The sequence below is a fragment of the Pseudophryne corroboree genome, chromosome 8, assembly GCF_028390025.1.
Source record: "Pseudophryne corroboree isolate aPseCor3 chromosome 8, aPseCor3.hap2, whole genome shotgun sequence".
NCBI lineage: Eukaryota > Metazoa > Chordata > Amphibia > Anura > Myobatrachidae > Pseudophryne > Pseudophryne corroboree.
In genome coordinates this window covers 69746268-69757335 of record NC_086451.1, presented here as the reverse complement: position 1 = coordinate 69757335, position 11068 = coordinate 69746268, and the positions used below count along the sequence as shown (strand labels likewise).

Below are 11068 nucleotides of genomic sequence, written 5' to 3'. Positions count from 1 at the left end.
TCGCCCCGCTGCCAGCATTCTGGCAGGATGCCGCTGTCGGAATAGTAACAGCCGGAATCCCGTCCGCCAGGAATACATATGTATTCCGTTTCACCATATCTGACCCAAATTAGTGGAAATGTGTCCGCTTGTGGGCTCGCTTTGCTTGCCACACGTCAGGTAAGGTTACTATTACCAGTCGTAGTCCACATGGATGGTAAATGGTGATTAAATTGAAAAAAAAATAATAAAACATTTAAATTAAAAATAAAATAAATCTTGGGTCGACTACTGTCATGTTGACCTTTTGAACCTATCGACCTTAAGCACTGTCTGCCATTTTACCTGTTGACCGTTTGACCCTGTAGTCCATTTTTGGCTGATCTATTGACCAGCTATCTTTCTACTGTAGAACTATCTACCAGATACTGCGAAATGCTGCCACTCCACGTTCTTTCCTAGAACAGACCAAGATTTTACTCTAGAATGCCACAAGCGTTACAATACTGCACATGGAACTAACATGACCGCCTATGACACAGAACGTTGCACTACCCAGACTACTGAGTGACAGATACGCGTGACGTCACCTGTTGCGCAGGTCCCCAGCTCTGTCATGTCTGGAAGCACTCTTTGAAGCCAAAAGCGACGCCATTACTACTGGCAAGAAAAGACCATACTGTGACCGAACCTTATTATCATACTAAGTCCCGCCCATTAAGGCGCTGTGGCGTCCCAGCCTGTCAGCGCTTCCTCTCCGGCTGTCAGCTGCTTCTATGGGAGTGGTCTGTCGCCGGCTCCGGCAGCCTGTACTAACCGTTACCAGCAGTAGCAGAAGCAGAAATCTTGGGGACTGTCAGAGACGGGAAGTGACACCTGAGGCTCGGGATCCGGGCACCTCCTGGTGAGGCTCCCATAGCAAGCAGGAGGTCGACAGGGGTCAGGTAACCCAGCAGACACACACATACCAAGCACTACTTGTTGCCCTATTATGTACTTACTCATGTAAATACACAACATGCCGAGTACACACAGCTATTAGCAGGCATACATGTGTGCAGGTGACAGCACTTCCTACATATAGCACTGCACACGTTTGTGGTTCTTGATATTACATGCATGCATGCCTGTCTACATACATGTGACCTTAGACTTGCCTGCATCCTGTTGTGTTGCTTCTTGAGGTACTGTATATCTTGCAGCCTACTTCAAAGGAAAATAAAATAGATATATACATTTCTGGTGTGCATGTTAATGTACATGTGCTTAGACACAAATACAGTGCAGTCATACAACAGCACACAGATGCGAGGACTGGATACACAGGCACAGGGGTGGTTCTCTCCTGGGAAATCATGTGTACGCCCCTGTGTACTAATATTAGCAGTAATCTAGTTTAGCCAGGGAATGCTCCACTCACACAACTGTAAGATACACGTGTAGTAATCATGATTCAGGTGTGCCCGTCCCCTGTCACCCGTGCTGCGGTCCTGAAGCGGGTGGCTGCGCTTGCGTTGGCAGCCTATGGTGCCCGGCGGCTGTACCCGGTGCTGAGACGTCTCTGCTTTCAGCAGCACAAGTATAAGAACTCAAATGGACTCCAGGATAGCAAAGGAGCCCTGTCTCCCGTCTCTTCTTCATCTACTTATGAAAGGACTGGGGTAAATAGGGTGTTCTTCAAGAGGCTTGCCCGCCTGCTAAAGCTCCTGTTCCCAAAGCTGGCCTGCAAGGAGTTTGGGCTACTGGTCTTGCACTCTGCTGCTTTGATCTCCAGGACATTTCTTTCGGTGTATGTGGCTCAGCTGGATGGCCGTTTGACCCGTTGCATTGTGAAGAAGCGGCCAGCCAGTTTTATGTTTCAGCTGCTGAAATGGCTGCTTATTGCCTTGCCTGCTACTTTCATCAACAGTGCCATACGTTACCTTGAGGGTCAGCTCAGTTTGGCTTTCCGTACCCGCTTAGTGACTCATGCTTACCAGATGTATTTTGGCAATCAGACTTACTACAGAGTCAGCAACATGGATGGACGGCTACGAAACCCCGACCAGTCTTTGACCGAAGATGTAGTGGCTTTCGCCAACTCTGTGGCCCATCTGTATTCCAACCTGACCAAACCTGTGTTGGATGTAATAGTTACCACGTACACATTGATAAGTTCGGCTAAGACCAAGGGAGCCGATACAGGATGGCCCTCTGCCATTGCAGGGCTTGTAGTGATCATTACGGCCAAGGTTCTGAAGAGCTGCTCACCTAAGTTTGGGAAACTGGTAGCTGAGGAGGCCAGAAGGAAAGGAGAACTTCGCTACATGCACTCAAGAGTGGTCGCCAACTCGGAAGAGATTGCCTTCTATGGAGGTCACAAGGTGAGAGGTAGACAACTTTTGACATGGGTACCCAATGTTCCTTCTGGTCTGCTTTTCAGCAGGTGAATCGTAGGGGCATATATACTAACGGTCGGTTTTCTTCTATCTAAATCGATGTTGTGTTTCCGAGGCTAAACATAAATTTACTGACACTATTTTTTTATATTACTTTTAAAATGTTAGTAAATTCTGTGTTTCAGAGGCTAAAACACACATCGATTTAGATCAATTTCCATCTATTTTAAATGGATGGCAGTCGATGAAAATTGACCTTTAGTAAATATACCCCTTAGTCTATTTCTCTGTAATAGTCGAGCATGTTGATAAATAATAATAAATAAAAATACACATAGTACATATTCTATTGCTGTTGAAATGATAGTTTTGTTCTTAGTACATTTTGTATCTATAATAGGTGATATAGGATTCCGAAAAATATATGTAAATGTTGGCATGCTTCCATAGCAACACCTTCGGCAGACTTGGGAAGTGAAACATCTTAACATTTTAAAATACCAATTTGCACGGAACGGTTGTATTATTTGAAACTTTCTATTAAATAAGCCTTAGATGCGAACACACAGACATTTTTCAGTAGTCCCTATAGATTGTAACCCTGCAAGCAGGGCCTTACTACCTACAGTATGTCTGTCTGTTTTTGCCCAGTTTTGTTCTATTACTGTTCTAATTGTAAAGCGCAACGGAATATGCTGCACTATATGAGAAACTGTTAATAAATAATAATAGTAGTAACGCAGCTGCTCATCTATCAGAACAGGGGACCAATGCCTGGTACCCCTCCCGTTACAGAGCTATTTGAAGTAGATTGCTTTTCACTGTGAGTAAAACTGTGTGCATAGATTTGCTGTGTATGGGGTTTATACCAGCTGTAACTATATTAATGGGATACATTCGATATTCTGGAGGATGGGATACTGGCAGTCATATGACCAACACCGGCATCCCGAAACAGAGAATCCCAACAGGGGTCGGGTAAGTATGGTTATCCTTACCCCTCTAACCCTAAGGCTCCCTTCCAGCAGCCTAACCCTTCCCGGTGGTGCCTAAGCCTAAAATCCCTTCCTGTAACCTAAACATAACCCCCCCTCCTCTGCAGCCTAACCCTCCCCGGGGGTGCCTACCTCTAACCCCCCTCCCCACAGCCTAACCCTAACCTTCCTATCCCCACAGCCTATCCCCCCCCCCCCCCCCCCCCATGGCTTACCAATATAGAGTCCCGGCAGAGGTCGATCGGGATCAGGCGTTCGGGATCCCGCTGCCAGCAATTCTATCCATGGCGAGATGCCGGTTTTAGAATCCTAAACGGATCCCGCATTTATATGGTTGTACACATTTTGTAGATAAACACCACATTCTTCCCCTCTCTCCATGTGTTCCTTCAGCTGCACCATTTGTTAATCATTCTAAAGTCCTGTGATATTGTTAATACACTTTTTGTCATTTTGTCATAGCACACTGACCCTTTTTATAGAAATGGACATACTGAAAAATATTAAGCTATACACTAGATCAGTGGTTCTCAGCCTCGGTCCTCAAGTACCCCCAACAGTTCATGTTTTCCAGGTCACCTAGCTGGTGCACAGGTGTATTCATTACTCACTGACACATTTTAAAAGACCCACAGGTGGAGCAAATTATTTAACTTGCAATCCTGTGAGGAGACCTGGAAAACATGAACTGTTCTGGGAACTTGAGGACCGCGGTTGAGAACCACTGCACTAGACCAACTTTTAGCCAACGAGTTAGTTGGTTGGAGTGGAATTAGCCATTTGATCCCAAACCCCAGAAAATGAGCAAAAACTTTTGCTCTGACAAGTTTTTTTTTTTTTTAAATCAAACCGATTTGACCAACTTGTCAAACAATAAATGAAATAGTAAATTGCGCCCTAGCTGCAGCTTGGTTCCCGCCCAAAAGGGCACAACTTCTTTCTAGGCAATTGCTGATTGTCATGTGCTCCCATACATTACTAGATTTTTATTTCAACCAACCAACCAGTTGGATGAAAGTTGGTCTAATGTATGTCCAGCTTAAAGCCTGTCCGGCACTTTAAAAAGTGCAAATATGTCTTCACGGTATGTTTAGTGTAGAGATCCTTGTCATGATAGGAAACCATAGGACAGAGTATTTACCATTTCACCGAGGGGCTGTTCTTTTTCGAGCGATGGGTATGAATTGCCAGCGTTTCATCCGTTCTGTTAGGAACTCACAAACACCAACATCCCACATTTGCACCCCATAGAAGTTTGCAGGGATGTGTGCAGTTATGAATTGCAACTGCACAACACTCAGAATAGAATAACCCCCTTAGGGGCTGCTTCCGAGGTGGCCGCTAATGGCACCACTGCTGTGTGTTTTTATGCAGCGGCTGTGCAAAAGTGTTCAATAGCTGCAGGAGCCTTCTTGTTTAAAAAGACGCCCACTGCTGGTTTCTCTGATCTGCTGCTGCATCCGAAGACACAGCATTGGATCCACATCGCAACCATCGTTCAAGTCATCGGACCTCTGGGTAACCCTCGGGAATGTCTAGCAAAACAACGCAGCCGGGGCCATTGAAACTGCCTTGGAGGACGCAGCCACTGGCTTTGACACACCAAGAAAATGGGTCCGGCACGACCCCACTTTCTGGTATCCTCCCCGCCGCCTCCCCCATATACCAGTAGCATGTCAATCATGCTTCCACTTTTGGGGCACTGTGGTCTGCGAATGTGTAGTGAGGGCGCAGATCAAAAACCATTGGAGAATAACTTGACCATCTAATGAGCACCTGCCTCTGAATTAGCCCCTTAGGACGATCCAAAATCCGCGACCATTTATAAAGGAGAAATGCTGTACACCCAATGAGCTGAATTGCAACATTGTTTTTTTCTTTTTCTTAATTTTATTGTAGTTCATTCATATATCATTCAATTTGGCCCAATAAATAATACTCCTTTCATACTGAGCTGAGAACCCGGGTTGATGCTGACTTGGTATGAAAGAGTCAACCCCGGGTCATGCTTAAAAGGCTGCTGATTGGCTGTCTCAGGAGCCCTTGGAGATGATGTCATCTCCAAGCGTCCTCTATGAATGCTGACGACATGGGACCATCCAGCGGTGTGAAAGGGGTAAGAATAGGTGAAGCCCCGTGTCCGACCCATGCGCTCTCAGTGATCCAATTAGACAGCAGCCTGTTGCATCATGTGGTTTTATTACAACATAATTTCTTTGCTTAACCTTATGGAGAAAACCATCTTTCATAACATGGCAATGATTCCAGACTTTCATTTTTGTAACGATTCTTTGCTGTCCTAGCGCCTAACCCAGAGACCACAAGACCCACAGGGGGTGTTTATTCAGTTGCCGAAATTAGCTTTAAATGTGCAGGGCCACTGAAGGTTTAATGTAATTAAACATTCTCTCTGTTGTGGTTTCTTTAAAGATCCAGCTGTGAAAGTAAATGCTGCGGTACTCACAGACTTAAAAAGTAGAACTTAGCCCTTTAGCTTTCAAATGCAGTAAATGAGAGAATGATACATGAGACTTCATATGCTGACTTTATCTCTCAGGGTGCTTAGAACTTGTGAGGAGAAGCAGAAAGTAACTGCAAGCCCTATAAGTGGGATTGGTATGAGTTACCGATGGCCAGGATGCCGGACGTTATTATACCGACGCCGGCATCCCAGCCATCAGGATGCTGGCAAGGGGCGAGCGCTAGTAAGCCCCTTGCGGTGTCGTTATTGTGATTGCTGGGATCTCGTGCGGCAATATGTTAACTGCATACCGTCTGGCCAGTGAGTAATCAGCATGCTTATTAATGATACCTAGCTCTAGTAATCAACATGTACCTACCTATATGGTATGCGGTTAACATACCGCCGCACGGCGATCACAATGCTGGCGCCGGGATCCCGCATAGCAGTACAATGCCGGCGCTGTAATGTCGGCGCCACAGGCTTTTCTCCTTCTGTAGAGGGAAAATATAACCCAGCAAGGTGCTTACTAGCGCTCGCCACTCTGCCGGTATCCGGGATGCCGGTATCGGTATAATGACGGTTGGCGTCTCGGCCATTGGTAATTCATACCGATCCTGGCCGGACAGCTGTCTCTCCCATGCTACATATCGGCGGTTCCTCTGTATCTCACTACTTGTGTTGGGCCCAGATGTTCGGCAGATAGAGCTGGTAGAGCAGAGTTATAAATCTGGCCATCACTGATCAGATTGTAAGTCACTTTGCATTGGACTCATCACTGATGAAGCAAGGAGAGAGAGTAATTGATTTCTGGTTAATAATTTACTACACCCTATGGTGGGAGGTACGCAGGGATGGGTCTGTCCCTATACCTAATAAACTTACTGTGACTATACTTACTACAATATTTGCAAAGGTCTATGGTGACAGTGGGAGGATATGCTAATGAAAAAGAGTAAAACAAAATCCTAATAAAACAAACCCAATAAAGCACCTAAACCAATGATTCCCAAACGTTCTTGGTTCACGGCATCCTTTATTCCTCTGCAATATTTTCACAGCCCTCCTATGCCAAAATAAATAGAACAGTTACATTTGTTAAGTAGTGACAAACATCTGAAGGGGGGTACACACAGAGACATGTGTGCTGAGCGTTCTAGCACATATCTCTCCCCCCGCTCAGCACACAGCGCGAAGGGGGGGAACGACACTCGCTTCACCCAGGGGTGTAGTGAGCACTGTAACTATATTGTGGTAGAACCGGCGATAGCGGCGCGCGGGATCACACATCGCTATCGCTATGGGTCATACACACGGAGAGATCCATGCTTAATTTCTAAACAATCTAGTCAGATTGCTTAGAAATGAATCACGGATCTCTCCATGTGTACCCCCTTTAGAAATATGGGCATATCAAAAGCCATTGCACAACCTGGTTTTACCTTTACGCTTTGCCTTAAATTGCAGCTTCAAATCTAGTATAAAGTATATTAAAGTATACAGAGAGCCGGATCACCAGCGCTTGGTGATGATCTCATCTCCAAGCGCCAGCAGAGGGAGGACCTGGCTATAACCCGGGTCCAGCCTGCAGTGTGATCACGGCTTGAAACCATGGGGGTAATTCAGACCTGATTGCTGCTGTGCGTTTTTGCACAGCGGGTGATCAGATATGAACTGCGCATTCGTATGCACCGCAATGCTCCAGCGCGTTGGAACGACTGCACTCGGTACCTAGCGACGGGATGGTGTGAAAAAAGTGATCATACGGGCGATCGCAAGGTGATTGACAGGAAGAGGCCGTTTGTGGTTGTTCTACACGAGTGTCCGGAAAAACGCAGGCGGGATCTGGCGTTTTCTGACGTCAGCTCTGGCCCCGATCAGCAGTATCACATTGCAGCGGCTGAGTAAGTCCTGTGCTGAGCAGAGACTGCACTAACTGATGTTTGTGCAGCTGTGCTCATGAAGCGAACGTACACTTGCACAGCATTCCCACCCCCCCGTGTGTGGCGACTATCTGATCGCATTGCAGCAAAAAACGCAGCCCTGCGATCAGGTCTGCATTACCCTCCATGTTCAGTTTGCCAGGTTGGACCCAGGTTTTTAGCGTGTAAGGAGTATAAGCCTAATGGCAGTGCACTTCCATCCCCAAATCATTTATCATTTGCGGAGGAGGGGGTGGAAGTTTGGGAACACCGACCTAAACTACAGTACAGCACACATAAGATCTCAAACTAAATAGAAGCAATTAGGGAACCTATTTTTGGAAATCTTTCTAGGTGTGAAATAATTTGAGTTATGAAAAACATGTTCTTTTTTTCTATGTATTCCTAATAGTTAGTAGAAAAGGTTGACAGGATCATAAGGTCGGCATGAAAATAAACAACAAACATGTTTTTTGTGTGTGTGATGTTTTACCGTATCTGAGACAAATTAGTGGAAACGTGTACGCTCACGGGCTCGCTTTGCTCGCCGCGGTTCGGGCAGGTTACTAATCCCAGTTGTAGTCCACGTGAATGGCAAATGACAAAAAATGTTGGAAAAAAACAAAAGAAAACTTATGTCGGCCATTATCATGTCGATTTTTATTTTATTTTTTTAATATGTTGACCTTAAGCACTGTCTACTTTACCTGTCAACCTGTTGCTTGTCGATATTTGGGGTCAACCTATTGACTGTCTATCTTTTTACTGTAGCTCTATCAACTGTATACCGATTTATACAGCTTGGTGGCTTCAAATACATGATCAGAGATGTTCTCCTGGATAACAAGTGACATTGTGTTTTGCTTTGTGTTATCGACTAGAAGTTTTTGTAACTGGATACAAACTATTTTCTTTCATTTGTGATACATAAGGAGGAATGCAATTGGGCGCAAGGTAAAAAAACATTGTGTTCCTTATGTCCAATGCTCCCGATGCTCGAGGTACCCAATAAAAAAAAAAATGGTTGCAGGGTTTTCAGAGCTGAACCCTGCAATGTGAGTAAAAAAAAAAAAGAAATAAATGAATACTTACCCAACCTGTGGTCTCTGCCGCTCCTTGTGGTCTCCCCTCCGTCTTTCCACTGTGGAGGGGGCTGCTAGGAGATGTTTTTTCTCCTGCAGCCGGCTCTGGGAAGGGGGGGGGGGGGGGGTGAAACTGCACAGGGGGTCACCCTCACACTTATGCACAGTCACATCTCACATCTCACACACATTTACACACTCACACGCACATCACATACTCACCGCTGTGGCAGAGGAGGAGAAGACAACGCTTTGGAAGGTGAGTAATTACAGGCTAATTAAGCAAATTGGAAACTTTCAATTGCTTAACTAGTCCTTGGTGTCCCTCCGCGGCACCAGAGCAAGTCCCAGTAATTGTTGCTAAAAATTAAAGATTTTAGGAAAAATGCTCTGGAGGTGCGTGAAAAGACTTCTGTCCTTCAATTGAATAGCGGGCGTTTTTTTTTTTATTTCCTGCCCTCAATTGATTCCCCCCCCCCCCCATAGTTAGCTGCCTTTAAAGTGTTTTAAGTGTTGTACGTGAGAGTACTTGCTACCTAGTAAGTGCTCCGAACTCGCAGAGATCTTCGACTGGAACCCAAAAGTCCAGGGCAAGATAAAGTGCTGCTGGTGTTTAGTGCGGTAATTCACTTTCCTTGCCCTTAATTGAACAGACCCCTAAATACTTTTAGGGGTCTATTTTTTTTTCCTGTATTTTCATATTAGCTAGTCACAAAACTGCATCAGGTGTATAGTGTTATGTGCAGAGCTGAAAGGGCAAAAAAAAAAAAAAAAAATAGCTGATATTTGTGAAAACCATAATGTCATAAAAGCTGGTCATGATAATAAATAACCTTTGTCGTAAGTTCATTAAAGATTATGGGTAACTCCACCCAAAACTAAAAATGTCAGAGTGACATTTAAAAAATTAAAATAAATAAAATACTCCACTTTAGATTTGCTATTCAGTGGAGCCACCTGGGTCTCTTATGGTTGTAACAATCTAATGCTGCTTGGTTCTGTTACTACTATATGTTTCAAGCAGGTCATATGGGTCAATGCCTCAAATAGGAAATTCATGGGTAGGAGCATTGACACTTGCTCAGCCTGCTTAATTCAGGCTGAGATGTCTGAGGAGAATGGCATGGAACTGTTACAGCCATTAGGGATCTAGGAGGATCTGGTGAACGGTGATTAAGAGTAAGCGTGGTGTAATTTTGTGTTTAACTTGAACATTCCATCTTGTTTGGATTTAGTTATTATGCAAGGTTGCTCACTGTGTGCTGGGGGAATTTGTGTTTTTTATGGTCTAGATTAGCACCTCCCTTGCAAGCACCTTCAATTGACTAATAAATTGATGTGAGCAACTTGCCAGTTTTGTATATTTTGCTGCTCAGTGTGTAACACTGACAATAAGGGGTCATTCCTATTAGGGGCAAGTTGCAGTTGTAAAGGTGTGAATGGAAACTGTAGCATTGGTACCGCAACATGTCACTTCACAGCCTGATCTTGCCCTTGACTTTTGTACGAAATCATATGAGGATTCAAACAAAAGCAAGTCCTGAAGTACCGTAAATGCAACATATAGCCACACTTACCAGCTAATAGGATCAAGCCCTTAGGGGGGAATGTTAATTCAGTGAGAAGTGCAGCAGCTGCGTACGTATCTGCCATTAATGGCAAGTTTTCCCTTGCACCCCCATAGAAAGTTTGAGATGCCAGCAGGCTCGATGTACCCTTCTGGAATGGCACATTGTGCAAATGTCGGCAAATTAATTTTCCTCTTATAGACCTGCTGAACCAGTGTTAACTCCTTTTGTTCATGGACAAAACTCTGGTACCTGGGAGACCGGGATATAAACACTAGCTATACCGGAAACTAAGCATGATAAGCTCCGAGTACAGTATGGTGTAACATGATATGCACTAAATAAACCTGTTATATTCATAATAAGGTATATATTCCGTGCAAAACAAAAGACCTTACCGATAAATGATCACCACTACAGCTTCAAATCTTCATTAATACTTAAAATAATAACTTTTTATCAATCTGGAGTTTTATCTTCCATATAACTTGTTAGCAGGTTATTATGAGTGCAGAGGATGTGGTCTGGAGACTTCGGGGCACATATATTGATGAGATGACCGGATCTTCAAGGTGTTGGCAAGCTTTGCATAATCTGGGGTTTAGGTAGGTGCCTACTCCTGGCAGGAGCCTGGTATCCAGGAAAGCATCACATGACCGCAATTGTCATTTCATTCTTTTCCT

At 44.7% G+C, this 11068-nt stretch overlaps 1 protein-coding gene across 1 annotated transcript in view; it reads left to right on the top strand.

The window, feature by feature from the left end:
• The first annotated feature begins 714 nt into the window (after positions 1–714).
• Positions 715–11068, top strand: part of ABCD1 (ATP binding cassette subfamily D member 1) — a 138860-nt gene continuing 128506 nt past the window's right edge. Inside the window, exon 1 of the mRNA XM_063936599.1 lies at positions 715–2342. Coding sequence (XP_063792669.1) covers positions 1428–2342 — 915 coding nt within the window. The 5' untranslated portion in view covers positions 715–1427. The remainder of the gene's footprint in view (positions 2343–11068) is intronic.